The 26,746-nt window shown below is 36.2% G+C and overlaps 2 protein-coding genes across 2 annotated transcripts in view; one reads left to right on the plus strand and one right to left on the minus strand.

Annotated features, from left to right (window-relative positions):
- Positions 1-7,762, minus strand: part of LOC133663273 (receptor activity-modifying protein 1-like) — a 159,577-nt gene extending 151,815 nt beyond the window's left edge. The window contains exon 1 of the mRNA XM_062067626.1: positions 7,523-7,762. Coding sequence (XP_061923610.1) covers positions 7,523-7,580 — 58 coding nt within the window. The 5' untranslated portion in view covers positions 7,581-7,762. The remainder of the gene's footprint in view (positions 1-7,522) is intronic.
- Positions 1-26,746, plus strand: part of map3k19 (mitogen-activated protein kinase kinase kinase 19) — a 68,033-nt gene that overhangs the window by 20,268 nt on the left and 21,019 nt on the right. Inside the window, exons 2-7 of the mRNA XM_062067181.1 lie at positions 7,539-7,803; positions 8,231-8,321; positions 17,982-18,180; positions 19,640-19,834; positions 20,129-20,286; positions 22,573-22,688. Coding sequence (XP_061923165.1) covers positions 7,539-7,803; positions 8,231-8,321; positions 17,982-18,180; positions 19,640-19,834; positions 20,129-20,286; positions 22,573-22,688 — 1,024 coding nt within the window. The remainder of the gene's footprint in view (positions 1-7,538; positions 7,804-8,230; positions 8,322-17,981; positions 18,181-19,639; positions 19,835-20,128; positions 20,287-22,572; positions 22,689-26,746) is intronic.

The following is a 26,746-nucleotide window of genomic DNA, read 5'->3' on the forward strand; positions in this document are numbered from 1 at the left end:
GGATATACTATTAAACGTAACATGTAAGTGTAAAAAAAAAAAACAACGTTATAATTTGTAAATTTTCAGAGTGTGCTTGTTTTATTTTAAACAAAGAAAACAATCTGAAGTTGTCTTTATTTTTACGTTACCGTGCCGTGATTTTACTAGTCAGGCCCACTTGGGAGTAGATTATGCTCCATGTGGGCCACGATCTAAAATTAGTTTGACACCCATGCTATATAGTGCCAGCCTGGCCTTAAAGGCCTACTGAAACCCACTACTACCGACCACGCAGTCTGATAGTTTATATATCAATGATGAAATCTTAACATTATAACACATGCCAATACGGCCGGGTTAACTTATAAAGTGACATTTTAAATTTGCCGCTAAACTTCCGGTTCGAAACGCCTCTGAGGATGACGTATGCGCGTGACGTAGACCGGCGAACACGGGTATGCCTTCCACATTGAAGCCAATACGAAAAAGCTCTGTTTTCATTTCATAATTCCACAGTATTCTGGACATCTGTGTTCGTGAATCTGTTTCAATCATGTTCATTGCATTATGAAGAAGGAAGCTGAGCAAGCAAAGAAGAAAGTTGTCGGTGCGAAATGGACGTATTTTTCGAACGTAGTCAGCCACAACAGTACACAGCCGGCGCTTCTTTGTTTACATTCCCGAAAGATGCAGTCAAGATGGAAGAACTCGGATAACAGAGACTCTAACCAGGAGGACATTTGACTTGGATACACAGACGCCTGTAGAGAACTGGGACAACACAGACTCTTACCAGGATTACTTTGATTTGGATGACAAAGACGCAGACGTGCTACTGTGAGTATGCAGCTTTGGCTTTTTTTTGCGTATGTACGTAACTTTTTTAAAATATATAAGCTTTATGAACCTTGGGTTAGGTGAACGGTCTTTTGGGCTGAGTGATTGTGTGTGTTGATCATGTGTTTGAATTGTATTGGCGTGTTCTATGGAGCTAGGAGCTAGCAGAGGAGCTAGGAGCTAGCATAACACGTACCGTACCGTACGTGCGCGTCACGTACGTAACTTTTTAAAAATATATAAGCTTTATGAACCTTGGGTTAGGTGAACGGTCTTTTGGGCTGAGTGATTGTGTGTGTTGATCAGGTGTTTGAATTGTATTGGCGTGTTCTATGGAGCTAGGAGCTAGCAGAGGAGCTAGAAGCTAGCATAACAAACACGCAGGTGTTATTATGCAGGATTAATTTGTGGCATATTAAATATAAGCCTGGTTGTGTTGTGGCTAATAGAGTATATATATGTCTTGTGTTTATTTACTAAAGTAGTCATTCCCAGCTGAATATCAGGTCACCCCCGGCTCTCACAGCATCTTCCCTATCTGAATAGCTTCAACTCCCCACTAGTCCTTCACTTGCACTTTACTCATCCACAAATCTTTCATCCTCGCTCAAATTAATGGGGAAATTGTCGCTTTCTCGGTCCGAATCTCTCTCACTTCATGCGGCCATCATTGTAAACAATAGGGAACTTTGCGTATATGTTCAACTGACTACGTCACGCTACTTCCGGTAGGTGCAAGCCTTTTTTTTTATCAGATACCAAAAGTTGCAATCTTTATCGTCGTTGTTCTATACTAAATCCTTTCAGCAAAAATATGCTGTATCATTATAACACTTATGCAATATCGCGAAATGATCAAGTATGACACATAGAATAGATCTGCTATCCCCGTTTAAATAAAAAAAATTCATTTCAGTAGGCCTTTAAGAATGAGTGAAAACAGATCAGTCTTTTCAGAGGAATGCTTATTGCATCACTGTAATTGTTTAATATCATCCAAACAGACACGTTTGATGTATCATGTTGTAACTGTATGCATGTTAGAAATAAACTTATACCGTAAACCATGTTTTGTGTGATCCCTGGACTTGACCGCTGCATCACAACATCGTTACATTGACAGCTGCATCACAAGGCAACAACAGCAGAGTAAACATTCTTCATTCTAGGGAGTAGTGGCTACACACGTATCCCGTACATCAGGCGTGCCCATTTTTCTGTCATAAATTTTAATAAGACACCCCATTTCTAAAATTCTAAATGGTTCGTTCCACCTGGAACCTAACTTCGAACACTTTACTCAACACGGACGTCACAACGTCATCAAAGCGCACCTTTAAGCAGTCACACGCAGATATTTGGAACAAAGATATTTGATAGAAAAAAGGTAAAAATATAATAAATCTATCTGTGGCAGCACAGGAGAAAGTTATGTACAAATTTCACTTGTGCGACTCATTGCACACAACTGTGGTGCGTTCAAAGACCCTCGATTAAAGTTGAAATCAAAGGCATCACTAGTTTTTAAGGACAGGGCGAGACTTAAACCCCAGTAGATGCACTAAGAATAATATTATCATAACATTAATTATGTATTGTTATGATTATTATTATCGACTGATAATAATTGATAAAATTGCCATATTTAGAGTCATATTTAAGTGAATAATGACGGGTTATATTAATATTTGCATTTATATGCTGGCCACTTTATACTGAATTTGCAAGCACTTTTTTTGTGAAAAATAAAATAAAATAAACAAAACCAAATTATTTAGGGGGTTTATCTAGAGATTAATTTGACATGTTAATATTATCTTTAAAAAATATAAAAATAATAATTAAGGTTTTTACATGTGTTTTAAAAAGCTGGTTTTAATCAAATCCATGCAATAATTATTTATTTAGTGCATGTAAACATACCAAGTGTGTGTGCATGGGGCCGTGCATGTACATGATGGAGAATAAAAGCTACCAATATAAAAAAATAAAACACTTTAGAGGTATAATCCATGGTACCCCCTTTGAAGGAGAATTTAGGCTGCTTTGTGTTGCTTTGCAGCATTTTAACAAGCACCAAAGACATATTCAAAGAACTCTGGCTTATTAGTGATTCCAGAGCCCAAAATAAATCTGCGGGCTATAGAGCGTTTTCTATTCGGGCTCCAGTACCCTGGAATGCCCTCCCAGTAACAGTTAGAGATGCTACCTCAGTAGAAGCATTTAAATCCCATCTTAAAACTCATTTGTATACTCTAGCCTTTAAATAGACCTCCCTTTTAGACCAGTTGATCTGCCGTTTCTTTTCTTCAGTTTTTCCTTGCCCTGTTGTGGGATCTGAACCGAGGATGTCGTTGTGGCTTGTGCAGCCCTTTGAGACACTTGTGATTTAGGGCTATATAAAAAAAAAACATTGATTGATTGATTGATTGATTTAAAAGAATCTTAGCTGCACTTTTCTTTGAAATGTCATTCGGAATTATTTGGCAAAACCAAAACATGGTTCCTTTTTTCCTCACTCCAATTTGAATTTCATCAGATTATTATTCAATTATTATATGCAATTATATGCAACATCCTCTTTCAATTTCCATTTTGGCTTCTCACGATCAAAAAAGTATTATAATAGAAAGAAACAACGCGCATGCAAATGCCTTAGCTTGAAACGATATAACGGATTAGTGAGCGTATGAGTAAAAAAAAAAAAGTCTACTAAAAGTTTGGGATCTCACCATGGTGGCTACTTTTTATTTGGCGCTAATAAGCCTAATCAATGATCACTAAACCCAACAAAAAAGTAATGCATATGATTTCCGCGTTAACGTAACAGAATTGGCCAATAAAACGGAATCCACTGTAAAACGCAGAATACCAGGTAAATATAAAATAAATGTGAGTGAAATGCTGTCATTGTGAAGTGAAAGAACACCTGTCTATGTACCGCTCAGTCATCCCCGAAACACTCAACCACCCCGTTTTGAACTAAACAATGTGGGGACAGCCACTTGAAACAGCGACTAAACTACGACGCTAAAGCTCGCCAGACACCCACAACACATCTCATCTGCTTGTGTTGTTGTGAACGACATCATGAATGTAATATCAATGTACAAACAGACTCTCTGTTTTTTGTTTTTTTTACAAAGCCTCAAGTCGTTTTCACACGTCAAGCCAAAAACAACAGCACACCTCCTCCCCCTTCCCAACAACAGCGCTGTGTGCAACATCCGGTCTGACCGCGCTAAATAAAGGTTTCAAAAAAGTACCTTACACAAGCATAATGTATTTAAAGCACTTATTGATACATTTACACAAAATATTATGCTTTGACTTAAAATATTGGTCGAAAATGTCCAAAGATGTATTGCACCCATAAATGTGAGGATTTTTTGCTATTTGCAATTTTTAAGACACAAAAAGCACACACTCTGCGGTGGTCACAATAAGTGTAAAAGGTAAACATCGTTTACTTATATAAGACTTTTAAAGTCATTCTGATAGTAGGCTATTATAACTGACACTTACGTCATGTGTTGCCTTCATTATAACACTTATATAAGACTTTTAAAGTCATTTTGATAGTAGGCTATTATAGCTAATATAGACACTTACATCATCTGTTGCCTTCATTATAACACTTATATACGACTTTTAAAGTCATTTTGATAGTAGGCTATTATAACTAGAATAGACACTTGCGTCATCTGTTGCCTTCATTGTAACACTTATATAAGACTTTTAAAGTCATTTTGATAGTAGGCTATTATAACTGATATAGACACTTGCGTCATGCGTTGCCCTTATTATAAGACTTATATAAGACGCTTCAAGTAATTTTGATAGTAGGCTATTATAGCTAATATAGACACTTACGTCATTTGTTGCCTTCATTATAACACTTATTAAAGACTTTTAAAGTCAGTTTGATAGTAGACTATTTTAACTAGTATAGACACTTACATCATCTGTTGCCTTCATTATAACCCCTATATAAGACTTTTAAAGTCATTTTGATAGTAGGCTATTATAACTAATATAGACACTTACGTCATGTGTTGCCTTCATTATAACACTTATATAAGACTTTTAAAGTCATTTTGATAGTAGGCTATTATAGCTAATATAGGCACTTACGTCATCTGTTGCCTTTATTATAACACTTACATAAGATTTTTAAAGTAATTTTGATAGTAGGCTATTATAGCTAATATAGACACTTACGTCATTTGTTGCCTTCATTATAACACTTATGTAAGACTTTTAAAGTCAGTTTGATAGTAGGCTATTATAACAAGAATAGACACTTACGTCATCTGTTGCCTTCATTATAACACTTATATACAACTTTTAAAGTCATTTTAATAGTAGGCTATTATAACTGATATAGACACTTACGTCATGCGTTGCCTTCATTATAAGACTTATATACGACTTCTAAAGTCATTTTGATAGTCGTTTATTATAACTAGTATAGACACTTACATCATCTGTTGCCTTCATTATAACCCCTATATAAGACTTTTAAAGTCATTTTGATAGTAGGCTATTACAACTAATATAGACACTTACGTCATGTGTTGCCTTCACTATAACACTTATATAAGACTTTTAAAGTCATTTTGATAGTAGGCTATTATAGCTAATATAGACACTTACGTCATCTGTTGCCTTTATTATAACACTTACATAAGATTTTTCAAATCATTTTGATAGTAGGCTATTATAGCTAATATAGACACTTACGTCATTTGTTGCCTTCATTATAACACTTATATAAGACTTTTAAAGTCAGTTTGATAGTAGGCTATTATAACTAGAAAGACTTTTAAAGTCAGTTTGATAGTAGGCTATTATAACTAGAATAGACACTTACGTCATCTGTTGCCTTCATTATAACACTTATATAAGACTTTTCAAGTAATTTTGAAAGTAGGCTATTATAGCTAATATAGACACGTCATTTGTTGCCTTCATTATAACACTTATATAAGACTTTTAAAGTCAGTTTGATAGTAGGCTATTATAACTAGAATAGACACTTACGTCATCTGTTGCCTTCATTATAACACTTATATAAGACTTTTCAAAAAAATTTGATAGTAGGCTATTATAGCTAATATAGACACGTCATTTGTTGCCTTCATTATAACACTTATATAAGACTTTTAAAGTCAGTTTGATAGTAGGCTATTATAACTACAATAGACACTTACGTCATCGGTTGCCTTCATTATAACACTTATATAAGACTTTTAAAGTAATTTTGATAGTAGGCTATTATAACTGATATAGACACTTACGTCATGCGTTGCCTTCATTATAAGACTTATATACGACTTCGAAAGTCATTTTGATAGTAGGCTATTATAGCTAATATAGACACTTACGTCATCTGTTGCCTTTATTATAACACTTACATAAGATTTTTAAAATCATTTTGATAGTAGGCTATTATAGCTAATATAGACACTTACGTCATTTGTTGCCTTCATTATAACACTTGTATAAGACTTTTAAAGTCAGTTTGATAGTAGGCTATTATAACTAGAAAGACTTTTAAAGTCAGTTTGATAGTAGGCTATTATAACTAGAATAGACACTTACGTCATCTGTTGCCTTCATTATAACACTTATATAAGACTTTTCAAGTAATTTTGAAAGTAGGCTATTATAGCTAATATAGACACGTCATTTGTTGCCTTCATTATAACACTTATATAAGACTTTTAAAGTCAGTTTGATAGTAGGCTATTATAACTAGAATAGACACTTACGTCATCTGTTGCCTTCATTATAACACTTATATAAGACTTTTCAAAAAATGTTGATAGTAGGCAATTATAGCTAATATAGACACGTCATTTGTTGCCTTCATTATAACACTTATATAAGACTTTTAAAGTCAGTTTGATAGTAGGCTATTACAACTAGAATAGACACTTACGTCATCTGTTGCCTTCATTATAACACTTATATAAGACTTTTAAAGTAATTTTGATAGTAGGCTATTATAACTGATATAGACACTTACGTCATGCGTTGCCTTCATTATAAGACTTATATACGACTTCTAAAGTAATTTTGATAGTAGGCTATTATAACTAATATAGACACTTATTTCATGCGTTGTCTTCATTATAAGACTTATATATGACTTTTAAAGTCATTTTGATAGTAGGCTATTATAACTAGAATAAAAACTTACGTCATCTGTTGCCTTCATTATAACACTTATATAAGACTTTTAAAGTCATTTTGATAGTAGGCTATTATAACTAACAGACACATTAACGTCATCTGTTGCCTTCATTATAACACTTATATAAGATTTTTAAAGTCATTTTGATAGTAGGCTATTATAACTAATATAGACACTTATGTGATGCTTTGCCTTCATTATAAGACTTATATACGACTTTTAAAGCCATTTAGTAGTAGGCTATTTATGTATGTATGTAGCGTTACATAACTATATGCTGGAATTGGATCATTTATGCTGACGAGGACATGCTTTAGTTGATACACTGCACATATAATTACTCATTGTTTACATGCTCATTTCAAACTAAACACAAAACCGCAGCAGTCAACTGTTTTTTATACATGGTGTGCTAAGTCAACATTCTATAGAGTAGTCACGACACACATGACAGTGACAGTGTTGTGTTGTGTTGTGTTGTGTTGTGTTGTGTTGTGTACTCACCTACAACGAGCCACAGGAGCGTCGGTCTCTGCTGGGCTGCCCTGATACGCGCTACCATCCTCCCGCAAGATGTCCTCACACAAGTTCGTGGAGGGCAGGACGAGTCCTCGGCGCTCAAAGGCAGTTAGTGGACACCATCCAGGTCCTCCCTCGTCGTGTCTCCACCACAGTGAGAGCTTCTCCGGTGTTCTGCGACGTAAACTCTCCGCCGTGCCTATACAGCCTCCACCCCACACCTACCACCACCACCACCAGGGGCTCCCGCTGTGCCTCAAGCCGACGTGAGTGACACTTATCCGGGTCATGCAGTCAGGAATGGGCGCTGAAGTTGTTGGCAAGTGTGCGCTGGGACGCGCCAGTGTGTGTGTGTGTGTGTGTGTGTGTGTGTGTGTGTGTGTGTGTGTGTGTGTGTGTGTGTGTGTGTGTGTGTGTGTGTGTGTGTGTGTGTGTGTGTGTGTGTGTGTGTGTGTGTGTGTGTGTGTGTGTGTGTGTGTGTGTGTGTGTGTGTGTGTGTGTGGACATTAAGGTAGACTCAAACATAGCATTTTATGCCCAGATGAAGGTGCTGGTAAATTCCACCCACAACGCCACGTCTTTAATTGTTTTCTAATTAGTGGCACCTTCATAATAATCTGTATAATAATATGTTCAACTTTCCATAAAGTTGGTGTTAGTCTGTGCTCAACAGCTGTGAATATTTATTTGCAGGTTCAAAGACAGGTGTATGGGGAATTGTGTTGTCAGCTACTGCCATCTACTGGTCGTTTGGAGAACTGCAGCGTATTTACTGCACATGTTGGTAAGTAAAGGCATCATTGCCGAGAGTGATACTTTCTAAATCATTGTTGCATTTATTTATTGATTATGACTAGAGATGTCCGATAAATGCTTTAAAATGTAATATCGGAAATTATCGGTATCTGTTTTTTTATTATCGGTATCGCTTTTTTTTTTTTTTTTTTTTTTAATTTTTTTATTAAATCAACATAAAAAACACAAGATACACTTACAATTAGTGCACTAACCAAAAAAACCTCCCTCCCCCATTCACACTCATTCACACAAAAGGGTTGTTTCTTTCTGTTATTAATATTCTGGTTCCTACATTATATATCAATATATAACAATACAGTCTGCAAGGGATACAGTCCGTAAGCACACATGATTGTGCGTGCTGCTGGTCCACTAATAGTACTAACCTTTAACAGTTAATTTGACTCATTTTCATTAATTACTAGTTTCTATGTAACTGTTTTTATATTGTTTTACTTTCTTTTTTATTCAAGAAAATGTTTTTAATTTATTTATTTAATTTTTAAAAAGGACCTTATCTTCACCATACTTGGTTGTCCAAATTAGGCATAATCCATCCATCCATCCATCCATCCATTTTCTACCGCTTATTCCCTTCGGGGTCGCGGGGGGAGCTGGAGCCTATCTCAGCTACAATCGGGCGGAAGGCGGGGTACACCCTGGACAAGTCGCCACCTCATCGCAGGGCCAACACAGATAGACAGACAACATTCACACTCACATTCACACACTAGGGCCAATTTAGTGTTGCCAATCAACCTATCCCCAGGTGCAGGTTTTTGGAAGTGGGAGGAAGCCGGAGTACCCGGAGGGAACCCACGCAGTCACGGGGAGAACATGCAAACTCCACACAGAAAGATCCCGAGCCCGGAATTAGGCATAATAATGTGTTAATTCCACGACTGTATATATCGGTATCGGTTGATATCGGTATCGGTTGATATTGGTATCTGTAATTAAAGAGTTGGACAATATCGGAATATCGGATATCGGCAAAAAGCCATTATCGGACATCCCTAATTATGACTATACTCGGAATAAAGATTTATTAGAGTTTTATGCTGTTGATGTTTTAAAAAAAATTCAATGTATTCATGGTGGTCAGTTTAACAATATTAACACAATATTTAAACTAGTTAATTGTTATTTCTAATTACATTCTGTTGTTTGCTCAAAACCAAGTTAAACACAATACACACACAAACACACCCCCACACATACACTTGTATTTGTTACCTTCTTGAGACCTCCGAAAAATGCCTACCTCTTTAGGACCACCCTTTCTAGATATATAAAGTATTGTATTTACAACATTAATAATATATACAAACTATGCAAATATAAAAAAGGTAAGCTTTTAGTGAATTTTTTTTTTTTTGTAATAGTTTTTTTATCTTCATTATTTACTTCGTTATTACAGTGTGTCTCTATATACATATTTATTTATTTTTTAAATTAATTTTGGCCAAAAGGGGCGCATTTCAATTTCTTACACACACTTGTTATTACATATATTGGCCAGAGAGGGAGCACTTAAAATGTTTACACACACTTGTTATTTCATATGTTGACCAGAGGGGTAGCACTTTTAAAACAGACACACAAAAATGCCTACCTCTTTAGGACCACCCTTTCTAGATATATAAAGATTTGTATTTACAACATTAATAATATACACAAACTATGCAAATATAAAATAGGTCAGCTTTTAGTGAAATGTTTTTAATTTTTTGTTTGTAATTGTTTTTTTAATCTTCATTATTTACTTCAAGTTATTACAGTGTGTCTCTGTATACATATTTATTAATTTTTTTAATTAATTTTGGCAAAAAGGGGCGCATTTCAATTTCTTACACACACTTGTTATTACATATATTAGCCAGAGGGGGAGCACTTAAAATGTTTACACACACTTGTTATTTCTTATGTTGACCAGAGCAATTTGAAAAATCCCTCCTTTTTGGAATCACCCTAATTTTGATAGATTTCACCACCAGGGGTGCAAATGAGACATTCTCTATTAGATGTAATTGTTTTCAGTATTGGGACCATGATTTCGGTCCTAACTTGTTCACCGGTCCTCATATGGAAGGTACTTTTCCTTGTTGATGTCTCAAGAAGGGTAGAAATACAAGAACACACACACACACACACACAAACACACACATTCTTGTATTTTCTATCTTCTTGAAAACTCAGAAAAATGCCTACCTCTTTAGGACCACCCTTTCTAGATATATAAAGATTTGTATTTACCACATTAATAATACATACATAATATGCAAACATAAAAAAGCTTGTTGTGAAAAATGAATTGGAATTTCACAAGAAAAACTTGGAATTTTGGCATTATTATAATAAAAGTCGTAATTTTACTCGACGCAAGTCAAAAGTTTACAAGAAGAACTGAACATTTGTGCAATATTATGATAAAAGTTGGAAGTTTACTCAATAACAGTCGCAATTTTACAAGAAAAGCTTAACATTTTGGCAATTTTATGAAGAGTCGTACTGCGATGAGGTGGCGACTTGTCCAGGGTGTACCCCGCCTTCCGCCCGATTGTAGCTGAGATAGGCTCCAGCGCCCCCCGCGACCCCGAAGGGAATAAGCGGTAGAAAATGGATAGATGGATGGAGAGTCGTAATTTTACTCGACAAAAGTCGCAATTTTATAAGAAAACTTCATCATTTTGGCAATATTGTAAAGATAATCGTAATTTTACTTGGCAAAACTATGACAAAAGTCATAATTTTACTCAAAAAATGTCACTGTTTTACAAGAACAAAAAAAAAAGGGCAATATTGTGATAAAAGTCAATTTTATATGACAAATGTCACCATTTTGCATTGAAAAGGAGTAATTTTGCATTAAAAAGTAATAATTGTACGAGAAAATACTGCAATATTACAGATACAGATATAATATGAGAAATTCTTCCCAACTTTATAAGAAAAAAGTCGACTCATTGTGAGAAAAAGATTGCTTTTCGTTAATTTTATTTTTTTCAAAATGTTTTGTTTGTAATTTTTTTTTTAATCTTCATTATTTACTTCAAGTTATTACAGTATGTCTCTATAAACAGTACATATTTATTTTATTTCTTTGATTAAATTTGGCCAAAGGGACACATTTCAATTTCTTACACACACTTGTTATTAAATATGTTAACCAGAGGGGGAGCACTTAAAATGTTTTACACACACTTGTTATTTCATATGTTGACCAGAGGGGGAGCACTTTTAACACCGACACACAGACAATTTATAAAATCCCTCCCATTTGGGACCACCCTAATTTTGACCACCAGGGGTGCAAATGAGACATTCACTATTAGATGCAATGGTTTTCCTTAATAGGACCATGATTTCGGTCCTAACTTGTGCACCGGTCCTCATATGGAAGGTACTTTTCCTTGTTGATGTCTCAAGAAGGGTAGAAATACAAGAACACACACACACACACACACACACACACACACACACACACACACACACACACACACACACACACACACACACATTCTTGTATTTTCTATCTTCTTGAAAACTCAGAAAAATGCCTACCTCTTTAGGACCACCCTTTCTAGATATATAAAGATTTGTATTTACAACATTAATAATATATATATAATATGCAAACATAAAAAAGTTTGTTGTGAAAAATGAATTGGAATTTCACAAGAAAAAGGTCACAATTTCACAATAAAAACTTTTACTCAACGCAAGTCAAAGGTTTACAAGAAAAACTGAACATTTGTGCAATGTTGTGATAAAAGTTGGAAGTTTACTCAATAACAGTCGCAATTTTACAGGAAAAGCTTAACATTTTGGCAATTTTATGAAGAGAGTCGTAATTTTACTCGACAAAAGAAAACTTCATCATTTTGGCAATATTATAATGATAATCGGAATATTATAATGATAATCGGAATTTTACTTGACAAAACTATGACAAAAGTCATGATATTACTCAAAAAATGTCACTATTTTATAAGAACGACAAAAAAATGGGCAATATTGTGATAAAAGTCAGAAAGCCATCACTCCAAATTACTTTGTTCCAGAAGTTTTGAGGCGTGTCTCTGTGCTGTTTAGCGTAATGTAAGCGGGACACTTTGTGACATTTGCGCAGAAATGGCTTTCTTCTGGTGACTCGACCATGCAGCCCATTTTTCTTCAAGTGCCTCCTTATTGTGCATCTTGAAACAGCCATACCACAATTTTTCAGAGTCCTGTATTTCAGTCTAAGTTATTTGTGGATTTTTCTTTGCATATCGAACAATTATCCTTGCAGTTGTGGCTGAAATCTTTGCTGGTCTACCTGAATCCCTCATTTTCCACTTCTTAATCAGCGTTTGAACACTGCTGATTAGCATTCTCAATTCCTTGGATAACTTTTTATACCCCTTTCATGTTTTATGCAGTCCAATTGCCTTTTCTCGCAGATCCTTTGACAATTATTTTGCCTTCCCCATGACTCAGAATCCAGACACATCTGTGCAGCACTGGATGAAAGATGCAATGGTCTATCAGAAGCCCAGAAACTCACTGACCTTTTATACACACACATTAATTACAAACAAACATGTCACAGTTGAGGATTGGAACCTTGATTAGCCATTCAAACCTGTTTGTGTCAACTTTTGTGCATGTTATCAGATCAAAGTCACTGGGGTATGTAAACTTTTGATCAGGGTCATTTGCGTACTTTCTTTTTGTCATTTTGATTTAAAAAGAGTAAACACAGTTGTTTGCCAATAAATAGCTTCACACTTCACACAACCATTAAGCATGAGTGGAAGAAAGGTTTTTGTGTTATTATTCATATTCTCTGAAGAATGGCCAATAAATCATAAATTCTCCCAGGGTATGTAAACTTATGAGCACAACTGTAAATTAGAACTATGCACTACTTTGTATTAGAAAAAACACAAACATACAAATGTACAAAAAAACATACACATATTGGAATAAAAGAGCAAACAGGTGTAACGCAATGAGAAAATGTTGAAATGTTGACGCTGATAACACAAAGTTGCGCATGCAGGCTGTTTATATTGTAAGAAATAGTATTTGTTTTAAAAATATAAATATTGTATTATTACAGTATTTTACAACATTTCTTTTAGTGGGTTTTAGTGTTTTTGTTTATCAAAGAGAAGAGCCCCCTTAGATCTTATGATGATTAATTATGTGGCCCTCTACGGGAAAGCTTAGTCATCCCTGCATACCTTGGGGAAATCAGTCTCCTAAAAATGTTGTGAAAAAAGTTAGAAAAAAAACAGTATTTTTTTTTATTTTTTTACTACAAAACCATTTTACATACTGTAAAAATGTTGTACTGATGTGATAGAACATAATGTTTGTGTCTTGTTGTGTAAGGCTACAAACAACCTCCCCCTATTTAGAACCTGTCTCTCTGTCGGTTACCAAGGCAACTAGATGGAAACATAGAGCAGAAGGTGTGCAAAGAAAAGTGTACGAGTAGAAAGTAGTGCTGGAGCTGAGAAAAGGACGTAATGTTTGTTTCGAAGATCACATGATCTGCAAATAGTTTGGACCTGTCCAGAGGGGAATGTCTTACATGGAAACACCGTCTCAGTAAGTAAAATAAAACAAAAACACAACGTATGTTTCAAAGTTTGCTGGCATGTTTTACTATTTTTGAACTAAACATTCATGTGACTCACATGCAAACTCATTTTTAGAGTTTATCTGGTGAAATTGAAATAATATTTTTATATCATGACACAAGCAGGTGCATAATGTTGTACAAGGTGTCCCTAATACACAAATATAACATACTCTACATTTAGGGATGGGTACTTAAACATTTTTTACATACGGTACTAATTCCCGGTACCTAGGAATTGATTTTGGTACTCTACGGTACCATTTTGGTACGCTTGTGTGTGTTTAAATGTGTTGATGAATGTTAATTGTTAAAAAAAAAAAAATTGTATTTAACACTTAACACTTAGTGCTGTTCAGTTGTTGTCTTACACTTCTGTGTCTCATTTGCAAGTACTGTACTCCACTCTATTATGCAGTAGACTTTGCATGCAGTTGCAATTCCAAGACGTGGCCGTAGTGTATAGGCTACAGTGTGTTTCTTTCGTCGGGAAGTAGTCTTTGCCATTAAGTTGAATGTTTGTGTTGCACCCTACAAAGTGTTTAAACTGTAAGGATTGTATCTATTACACACAGGATGTTTGTTTGTGACAACCATCTTAGTTGTACTCTTGAACACCAAATTTGGAAGTGCAGAAATCGCCATGTAAAATTGCTAAAAATTAATCGGTAGCATATCATCGAGCTCGCGCATTTTAAAAAAGTGGAGCCTTTCTGTACTTCTGAGTGCTTTCTTCTTGCTTTGTTGGCATGGAAAGTTGTAACATTAGCGGCATAGTCCGCTCTGAGTGCTTGACTGCTTGTTTCCAGGCCAAGTGCTTGAGCCGGTGTTAAGTCTGCAACGAGACGGGGCGTTCAGCCAAGTTATCAAAATATGGCACTGCTCAGTTTTACGTGAATCGGTACCAATAAAAGTACTCTATTCAGTACCCATCCCTACATACATTACACAAAAAATATAATTTAATTATAATTATTTATTAAATTATGAATAAAATATTAAAGTAATTAAACTTTTTTTTTTTTGAATTTACAAAAAAAAATAGTAAATATATAATAAAATATTATATCAACATTTTTGAAAAAAATAACCAAATGTTTTATCTTGTTTGTATATAATCAATAACTTAAAATGTGCATGTGCCAGAGTCAATAAACCCTTTGAGTATATTGGGGACTTTTTCGTCTTTAAATATTTACTCTATTTTTGTCCATAACTTTGGTTGTGTTAATTTGTATGAAATGTGATTTTCCAAGGAGGTAATTGTTTCATTCTTAATTTGTATATATTTCTTTAAAATTATTTCATATATCAAGGATACACTGAAAAAAATATTTTTCCGCATTGACAAAAAAGTCCTCGTGAGTAAAGAGAGTATAAAGAAATATTTGATTCATATTTTTTTCCAAAATGAAACCCTGAATGAAAAATTCATATGGTAATCACTCCGTGTAATGACTGTGTCATTAGAAATATTAAACAATTCCTCCAATGACACTAAACTACTTTAATATATTTTTAAAATATAAAACAATGTATCTAAATTAGTTTTATTACTACCGTAATCTTATGTATATTCAGGCCGGAACTTTACCCCAATACCCCATCCTTTTTTTTTTTTTCATATTTACTATATGGATGATAACTACTTTTATATATAAAAATTAAAAAAAAACTGACATTTAGATTAAATCGGCATTCAAAGGGTTATAAAAGAACATGACATGTTAGCTATTTGTATTTAGACTGAAGAGATTTAACCCCCCAAAAAAATGTATGTACAGTTTTAACTCGCTCTGGACTGTTTTGCCCTATCGGCATTTAACTGCTCTTAAAATGTATGCCACATAGGGTTAATATTTGCCAATATTATTTTCAATATAGTACACATTTTTTCTATTTGTCCAGACTTAAGAGCAGGGGTTTCCAACTAAATTGTTTTGAGGGCCACTTTTCCAGAAAGCTAAGGACCAGGGACTTTTCCCTTCACTATTAGCCTCATTGTGTATATTCTGGAGAACCAGCATCCTCTACAGTAGACATTTGATTTTGGTCTATTTATTTTTTGTCAGAGTGACAGGAGCACTCTGCTGTTTTAAGTGTTTTTAAGAATCTGCTTCAAAACAGTGTGTCTCCCTATTTTTTTTTTTTACTGAACTTGAGGACCACAAGTTGAATAGCCCGATTGATGAAAAAGAGAGGACCTAAAATTGAACCCTGAGGAACACCACTAGTATAACTAAAGATGTTGAACAAATGACTACTGACTGTATCTGAAGTAAGCAAGCTACAGCAACACTTTAGTTACATTGATCACATTACGAAAAACAAATTGTAACTGCCAAAAAGGAGAGGACTTAAAGAGGAACGCCTCAGTTATTTACAAAACCCAAAACCAGTGAAGTTGGCACGTTGTGTAAATCGTAAATAAAAACAGAATACAATGATTTTCAAATCCTTTTCAACCTATATTCAATGGAATAGACTGCAAAGACAAGATACTTAACGTTCGAACTGGAAAACTTTGTTATTTTTTGCAAATATTAGCTCATTTGGAATTTAATGCCTGCAACATGTTTCAAAAAAGCTGGCACAAGTGGAAAAAAGAGAAGTTGGGGAATGCTCATCAAACACTTATTTGTAACATCCCACAGGTGAACAGGCTAATTGGGAACAGGTGAGCCCATGATTGGGTATAAAAGCAACTTCCATGAAATGCTCAGTCATTCACAAACAAGGATGGGGCGAGGGTCACCACTTTGTCAACAAATGCGTGAGCAAATTGTTGAACAGTTTAAGAACAACATTTGTCAATGAGCTATTGTAAGGAATGTAGGGATTTCACCATCTGCGGTCCATAATATCGTCAAATGGTTCAGAGAATCTGGAGAAATCACAGTACGTAAGCGATGATATTACGGACCTTCGATCCCTCAGGCGGTACGGCATCAAAAACCGACATCAGTGTGTAAAGGATATCACCACATGGGCTCAGGGAAACTTCAGAAAACCACTGTCAGTAACTACAGTTGGTCGCTACATCTGTAAGTGCAAGTTAAAACTCTACTATGCAAAGCGAAAGCCATTTATCAACAACACCCAGAAACGCTGCCGGCTTTGCTGGGCCCGAGTTCATCTAAGATGGACTGATGCAAAGTGGAAAAGTGTTCTGTGGTCTGATGAGTCCACATTTCAAATTGTTTTTAGAAACCGTGGACGTTGTGTCCTCCGGAACAAAGAGGAAAAGAACCATTCGGATTGTTCTAGGCGCAAAGTTCAAAAGCCAGCATCTGTGATGGTATGGGGGTGTATTAGTGCCCAAGGCTTGGGTAACTTACACATCTGTGAAGGCACCATTAATGCTGAAAGGTACATACAGGTTTTAGAGCAACGTATGTTGCCATCCAAGCAACGTTATCATGGACGCCGCTGCTTATTTCAGCAAGACAATGCAGAGCCACGTGTCACAACAGCGTGGCTTCATAGTAAAAGAGTGCGGGTACTAGACTGGCCTGCCTGTAGTCCAGACCTGTCTCCCATTGAAAATGTGTAGCGCAATATGAAGCCTAAAATACCACAACGGAGACCCCGGGCTGTGGAACAACTTAAGCTGTACATCAAGCAAGAATGGGAAAGAATTACACAACGTGCCAACTTTACTGGCTTGGGGTTATGTAAATCACACGTTTGGACTCCAGTGTTCTATGTTTGCTTGCAAGGTTAAAATGTATATGCAAGTATCTGCCAATGTGTTTACATGTGCTTGCTGAAGTTTTGAACTGAACTCGGGGGGGGGGGACGGTATGGTGCCGGATTTAGCCCCCCGGCCGCCAGTTGGATGGCCCGGACGTAGTGACAGTAATGCAACACACATCATTCCAATCCCGCCTCCTGTGGCGTCTCCGTGGAGACAAAAAGTGATCATTAGAGACTTCCATCACTGGGCAAACACAAACAGCAACATACAGTTGTGCTCTTGACACACAGCCTGTGGTTTCTTCCTTTGTTTGACAGTTCTTTGGAACACGGAGAAGATAAGGTGGCTGTTGACACAATGCTGCGAGGAGAGCAAGAGGAGGAATATTTGCGGGACATCATTGTGAGCATTGAACAAGAAGGGGAATATGAGGAGGATCTGGAACCCCACAAAGCTGGTGATGATCAGGAGCTCTGCAACCATCTCATCAAAGCCTGTCGTGATGGCATGACTCAGGTAAGATGCTGTACCCTCCATGAAAAATGCCGTATATTGTGCACATAATCCGACTTTATGTAACTTTCCTCGCATGTCGGATGTTGTTCTTCAGGCGGTCATGTGATTGGCTCATTACCTCACCCGGCCTTTCAAAACAAACACATGAAATGTGTCAGACCCCAGGGATAATATTCCCCTGTGGTTGATGAGTGAAGTGCAATATTATTCATTCCCACAATGCATCCTGCTGGATTAGTGTTGTCCCGGTACCAAAATGTATTTCGATACTTTTCGGTACTTTTTGATACTTTTCTAAATAAAGTGGACCACAAAAAAATGGCATTATTAACCAAAAATCTTACGGTACCTTAAACATGTGTTTGTTATTGCAACTTTGTCCTTAAATAAAATAGTGAACATACAAGACAACTTGTCTTTTAGTAGTAAGTAAACAAACAAAGGCTCCTAATTTAGCTGCTAACATATTGTGTCATTTCTCATTCTATTATTTTGTCAAAATTATTAAGGACAAGTGATAGAAAATGAATTATTAATCTACTTGTTCATTTACTGTTAATATCTGCTTACTTTCTCTTTTAACATGTTCTATCTACACTTCTGTTCAAATGTAATAATCCCTAATTATTCTGTTGTTTGATACTTTACATTAGTTTTGGATGATACCACAAATTCAGGTATCGATCCGATACCAAGTAGTTACAGGATCATACATTGGTCATATTCAAAGTCCTCATGTGTCCAGGGACATATTTCCTAAGTTTATAAAAATAATATACTTTTTTTTTTTAAAACAAAAAAAGATTTTGTGATGCTAAAAAATATGGATGTAATCATAGTAGTATCGACTAGATACACTCCTGTACTTGGTATCATTACAGTGGATGTTAGGTGTAGATCCACCAATGGCGTTTGTTTACATTGTGAAGGCGGTGAGCTACGGTGTGTAGTGAAGCATGTTTAGCTATTCCTCGTCCTGCAGGGATGATACTTGTATATACATGTGTGTGTGTATATATATATATATATATATATACATATATATATATATATATATATATATATATATATATATATATATATATATATATATATATATATATATGTATATATATGTATATATACATATATATATATATATATATATATATATATATATATATATATATATATATATATATATATATATATACAGTATGTATGTATATATATGTATATATATAAAACTATCAAAACAGTAACGTTAACATTCAAGCTTTTTAGCTCCTTTTGCAGGGTTCGTATATTTTGTTACTTATCTATCTATTAGCATTTCAGCTTGGGCTTTTTAGCATTATGCCTATTCTAGTTGTACTTTGTGCTTGTGGATTCGCTCCGTGTGAGCATGATTAAAAACCCTTTTTTCCCGTCTTTGCAATCGTACTTCATAGAAGTTATCCCTGTGCCCTGTTGCACACAGGTGGTAGAGCGCCTGCTGCAGACTGGGGCTGATATGACTCTGTGTGACTCTGCCAAGCAGACAGGACTACACGTCAGCCCCCCGGAGCTCCAGGAGAAAATACTGGGCTGGATGTCCAGGCCTCATTTGCCCCCTCAGACCAGGCTGCTGCAGGCCGCCTGGCAAGGAGACTTGCACACAGTGCAGCACCTGCTGGCAAGGCACAAATGTTCATTATGTTCTCATTATTTCCAAGAGTGCTTTGTCATCCTTTTGCCTTTATTTGATTTTCATATGTTTGATATTTACTGCTTTTAGACCCATTAATATTAAAAAACAGTGTTTGGATAACGCTAATGCAACTTTTGAAATAAGCAGTCTTCAGTGTATTGGCAAATAAAATCAATAAGTTCTTGCTCCGGCTGCAAAAATTGACTATTAGGTATCATTGGAAACCCATAAACTCTTCAATCTTTAGGATCATTGTTTACATTTATTGTTGTGTGTCAGTCTCAGATGGACAAAGTGGACGCCAACGTGCCCAACAGTGATGGCGTGACTCCACTCATGGTCGCCATGCGAGACATCGACCTGTTTGAAGGCATGTCTTTGTTGCCATGGCAACACCGACCCGCGGAAGTGGTCAAAGAACTGCTGAGGCTCTCGGTGTAAGGAAACATGTTTCTTAGATTACACCACACAAACAAATGCATGTACTGTACATTCTCATGACAAATCTAACACTATTTTCCAGACAGTAGAGCACACCGTTATATAAGCCGCACCCACTAAATTTTAGGGAAAAAACATAGTAACCGCAGATATATACATTGTGAAATTAATTTTTTTACACAGAAATATTTTGTAAATGTTAATTTACATACTTAAATTTTTTCCAAACGGTTCCGTGTACTTTGTGTTCATTCTATTTCCAATTCTGAAATGGAAATCAAAACACAAAATTAGGATCACTTTTCGATTTTTACTATATATGGCAGATTTTAAAACAAACAAAAAAAGGCTGATTTTCATTAAAATATTGCCATTATATTGGATTTTGTGCTGTTTTCCTTTTATGGATTTTTATTTTTCCAGATAAACACAAAAATCCAATTTATGTTAATCCAAAATGCAAAAATGCGTGGTTATCTGTGTGATTACAAATTGAACCGGAAGCAGTATTTTAGCTTTTCCTTTGCGTTTATCATGTTTTAGCATAACTGTAACATTTTTGTTCAGCAGGAGTCCTATTGTCGTTTTAAAAAAGTGTCACTAAATAGCTGTCAGACTTTTGTTTCAGAAATTAAAATAGAAAAAATAGCCCAAAATGTCTTTTTTGATTCACATTAGAGAATCCGAAATAGAATGAATGGAAGGTACACAGACCGTTATGCTAAAAACTAAAGCTAAAATACTGCTTCCAGTTCAATTTGTCATAACCACGCAGTTTTGCATTCTGCATAAACACAGTTTATGCAGTATGTATGACTGTATTTACATTTCACGATATTGCCATATTTTTGCTGAAAGGATTTAGTAGAGAACATCGACAACAGCAACTTTTGGTCGCTGATGAAAAAGCCTTGCCTGTACCGGAAGTAACGTGACGTCACAGGTTGTGGAGCTCCTCACATCTGCACATTGTTTACAATCATGGCCAGCAGCAGCGAGAGCGATTCGGACCGAGAAAGCGACGATTACCCCATTAATTTGAGCGAGGATGAAAGATTTGTGGATGAGGAAAGTGAGAGTGAAGGACTAGAGGGCAGTGGAAGCGATTCAGATAAGGAAGATGCTGTGAGAGGCGGGTGGGATCTGATATTCAGCTGGGAATGACTAAAACAGTAAATAAACACAAGACATATATATACTCTATTAGCCACAACACAACCAGGCTTATATTTAATAAGCCACAAATTAATCTGCATAACAAACACCTCCCCCCCCCGTCCATATAACCCACCAATACAACTCAAACACCCACACAACACACTCAATCCCACAGCCCAAAGTACCGTTCACCTCCGTAAAGTTCATACAACACATATATTTCCCCAAACTTACGTACGTGACATGCACATAGCGGCACGCACGTACGGGCAAGCGATCAAATGTTTGGAAGCCAAAGCTGCGTACTCACGGTAGCGCGTCTGTCATCCAACTCAAAGTCCTCCTGGTTGTGTTGCTGCAGCCAGCCGCTAATACACCGATCCCACCTACAGCTTTCTTCTTTGCTGTCTTCATTGTTCATTAAACAAATTGCAAAAGATTCACCAACACAGATGTCCAGAATACTGTGGAATTTTGCGATGAAAACAGACAACTTAATAGCTGGCAACAATGGTGTCCCAATATGTCCGCACAATCCGTGACGTCACGCGCAAACGTCATCATACCGAGATGTTTCCAGCAGAATATTTCGCGGGAAATTTAAAATTGCACTTTACTAATCTAACCAGGCCGTATTGGCATGTGTTGCAATGTTAAGATTTCATCATTGATATATAAACTATCAGACTGTGTGGTCGGTAGTAGTGTGTTTCAGTGGGCCTTTAATCCAAAATGCAAGAATTTGTGGTTATCTGTGTGATGACAAATTGAACCGAAAGCAGTATTTTAGCTTTTCCTTTGTGTTTAGCATGTTTTAGCAGAACGGTAACATCTTTGTTCAGCCTTATTGTTTTATTGTCGTTTTAAAAAAGTTTCATTGAATTTTTTTCAGAAATGAAAATAGAAAAAATGGCCCGAAATGTGTTCTTTGATTTGCATTTCAGAATTAGTAATAGAATGAACGGAAGGTACACGGACCACGCAGAGGTGTACTTACAACAATTTTATAGACAAGTGGGCACAAAATCTTTTAATCTCCCTCGGGTGGGCGTGACAGAAAATAATGGAGAAGCACTGCATTAAGGACATGTCTGAACTAATCCGCCTTTAACGTTTGTGTTCAGAGATTTGTGGGTGCAAGACGACAGCGGCTGGTCTGCCCTCCACTACACTGCGAACATCAACAGCCCTCTGAAGGACGAGATCGCTGGCATGATTCTGGAGGCCATCAGTCTCTCAGGTGGAAACACACCAACAACTTCACGTTTACACAAATTGCAATGCTGAAAGAAACCGTTTGTTCAATCCAAATCTTAGGAACGTTTGTGAAATAGCCTCAGCATTTGTTGAAATGTGGGGAAATTCAGATTCAAAGGAACTATTCAAAGGAGAACAATAAGCTGCTTATGATTGTGAAGTCAACAAAAGGGTTTTGTCAAATGAGCACTCTTCATCTTTGGAATACAATTTAGCATTTAGGAGAAAATAGGCCCGTGAAAAGGATTTTTGGGACAGTCGTGTTGTTTGTTCAATTCTTCCTGTTTGTGTCTTGGTGTGGATTACTGATTCATTCCTGGGTTACTTATTAAACTGGCTGAGAATATCACCTCACAACCAATGAGATCCAATACGCGTACCAAAAAGTATGTCATAACAAACAAAACTGACATATAACACCGTTTCAACTGCCACTTTCAGATTTTTTTTTTTAATGATATGTATGGTTAGAAGCCGCTCTCAGTATTACATAATGCAGTGGCGGGCCGTGCGTTTCCCACCCAGGCCTTCAGTGATGTCCGACTTCAATGATTACCTCTCAAAATACCACAATGTATGTCCCCACATGACCATTGCTGGAGAAAAACTATACAGAAACACATTTACGCACTACAACAGTGTACAAAACGGGTTCTTTTCTGGCGCATTTGAAAATCATCAGCAATTAAAACATATCTTATGTGGCTACTGTCAAAATTAAAATTGCAAAAAAACATTAAACGTGGAAAAATAAAGAAATAAAATATTTGAACTCGCAATTTGTAGCACCCATTTAACGCCGTAAAGCCCCTCGTAGTCGGTTGATTTGAGTGGAAATGCGGGCATTTCCCAATTTCATCGCCGACATGGTCTCACAAGATATAGTTTCTCTTAAGTATCCTTCTTGAAAATGGCCTTGCAAATACAGTATATATCTGCCAACTAATCAACATGTTGCGCTCCTTCTTTGTGAGTACCGGCGAGTTTTCTGTGGCTTTCTATGGCTCCTGTTTTCGCAACTTGTGATTGGATACTCACTTGGTACTCCCAAGTGAGTATCCAATCACAGCATAAGGCCATCTAGAAGGCCTTACTGTCAACAAATCGTGATCTGATTGGCTATCGCAGTTGTCTATCAACTGTATGTGCCCGTTCACTTACAGTGCACAGACTTTGTTGATTCTGAAGGCCCCAGGCAGATTTGGTACGGCATGGCAACATAAGCAAGCTGAATTCTGATTGGCTACAAACTAAAACTAAAAACAACAGCACTGGAAGGAGCATAATATAACATGAAGAGAATATGAATACTTTTAGATATTTAGGGAAAGTAAATTAAAAATGACTTTTATCTTTAATTATGATCATGATTTCTGGTTATGTTAGGCCAGCAGAGAACACAACTGACATAATGCACTTCTATGCCCCTCTAACATAGCACCACATGTGGCAGTAACGATGTTAACAAATACCTCCCAAACAGTAATGGCTAGTTATTTACGGATCGATACTGACATATCGATACCACAGATACCAGATCTTTCTGCCCTAATATCGATTCTCAAATCGGAATATCAATACTTTTGATACTTTAGATATTTTAGATAATGTGTATCATTAACAGGGGGGGAAAAAAGTAACTAAACTTGTGAATGAGGCAATGTGTCAATGTTGGATGCTTTTGTTGAGTATTTTCACGTTACCTGTTTACGTACCTGAAATGTGACTTGCTTTTTAATTCTAATAGTAATTCTTATCAATTCATTTACTTTAATGCTTCTATTATCTTACTTATTTCCTTTTGTTATGGTTTGAAACACCATTTTCATGTACTTTGTATGAATCGTCCGTTTTTTTAATTTTGTATTAGCTTGACTATATTTTTATTCACGCTACGACCTCAATATACTTCAGAGTTCAAAATAAATAAATATGAAAATAAATAATAATAATAATAAATGATACATAAATATAATAATACATACTAATAATATATATTTTATCCAGGGTGTACCCCGCCTTCCGCCCGAATGCGGCTGAGATAGGCTCCAGCACCCCCCGCGACCCCGAAAGGGACAAGCGGTACAAAATGGATGAATGGAATATATATTTTAATAAATACTAAATAATTATAAATAAAAAACTGTATTCCTTGTGCTATGTTGTTTGACATTTTTAGCTATTATAATAGAACTATTTCAGCAGACATATTAGGTACATTTGCGCAACGTATCGGTATCGGATCGGTATCGCCGATACCAGCCTGAATTTTACTCTGTACCAGATCGGAAAGAAAATCATTACTACTAATGGCTGAATGTATGATACAATCGGAAAGGGATTCATGTGGCCCCATTCCTGGGTGAATCTCACGTGAGCGGAATAGGGGAGTTAATCATTTTGCAAAGCAGTCTGCCGAAAATGATGGAAAGCACCACTCTACATAGCAATTGTGTCATGATCCGTGGTCCGGATCATGTTTTGTGTTTTCTGTTAGTTTTGGACTGCTTTAGTTCCTGTTTGTGCACTTCTGAGTTGGTTACCATAGCTACGTATTATTTTCACCTGCCTCTTGTGTTCGGGACGCTCACCTGTTGCTAATCAAAAGACATTATTTAAGCCTGCCTTTGTCAGTCAGTCGGTCTGGCTTCTTTGTTTGCTTCATGCTCTCGTCACGTAAGTTTTGCTTGTCTCCTAGTCTACACTGTAAAATAAAATTCTGTAAAAAAACAGTCATCTACTGACAGCTACGGCTGCCAAACGAAAACCATAAAGTTAAAGTAAAACATTGTAAACCAAATAATGATCAAAAACATTATATTTACAGAAATTTTAATGAAACGTTTTGCGGAAAAATATCGTAATTTTACAGATTTTTACTAAATTATTAAGATCAACCACCTTTAATAAAGTGACGATGCAAACAGTTCTGCAGAAAAATACCTTTATTCTACAGAGTTTTTCCAAATTATTACCCAGAATCCTTTGCAGCACTAACTCTTCCGGGACGCTACAAGGTGCGTGTGTGTGTGGGGGGTGGGGGGGTTTGGTGGTAGTGGGGCTGTATATTGTAGCGTCCCGGAAGAGTTAGTGCTGCAAGGGGTTCTGGGTATTTGTTCTGTTGTGTTTATGTTGTGTTACGGTGCGGATGTTCTCCCGAAATGTGTTTGTCATTCTTGTTTGGTGTGGATTTACAGTGTGGCATATATTTCTAACAGTGTTAAAGTTTTTATACTGGCACCCTCAGTGTAACCTGTATCGCTGTTGATGAAGTATGCGTTGCATTCGCTCATGCGTGCGTACAGAAGCCGCACATATCTTGTGACTGGGTTTGAACGATGTTAGAATGGATGAAAAGCGGACGTGACGATAGCTCGTATAGTACGTTAAAGGTTAATTTGTTCAACCTTGGCCCGCGGCTTTGTTCAGTTTTACATTTTGGCCCCCTCTGTATTTGAGTTTGACACCCCTGTGTTAGATTGTTAGTATGGACGTAGACATTTATATAACAACCTACATATTTAATGAAAGATAATTACTGTAATTTTACATGAATTTGAAAGTAATTTAAGAAAATGCTATGTATAATTAATTTGGTATTTTTCTGTAAAAAAAATAGAAGTATACATAGTTTGTCATTACTGGCATATTACTTAAAATAACAGGCGGATTGTTTATTTACAGATAATGTATTCAATTCTACAGTTTTATAAACTATTGAATAAAAATAGAAAAATTACAGTAGAAATTTAGAGTAAATTAACCATAAAAATAGGAATTTTTTTTACAATGTATGCTAAGAGTTAGCCCTAGCTTCAAGTGCGATCGGCACCTTGTTCCGTCGGTTTTTTTTCTGTTTTTTGTGCCGCTTTGAGTGTTTTCAAGATTAAATCATGTTCCTACCTGCACGTCCTGCCCGGAGTCGTCCGTTTGCATCCCGTGGGAACGAACCTCGCAGCAAGCTGCAACCCCGCCGTAACAAACTGACGCTGTGGACAAAGTTAGATTTGCCACAGAACACGTTAAGCGGGTAGTGCAACC

Source organism: Entelurus aequoreus, linkage group LG13 (assembly GCF_033978785.1).
Source record: "Entelurus aequoreus isolate RoL-2023_Sb linkage group LG13, RoL_Eaeq_v1.1, whole genome shotgun sequence".
Classification (NCBI taxonomy): Eukaryota; Metazoa; Chordata; class Actinopteri; order Syngnathiformes; family Syngnathidae; genus Entelurus; species Entelurus aequoreus.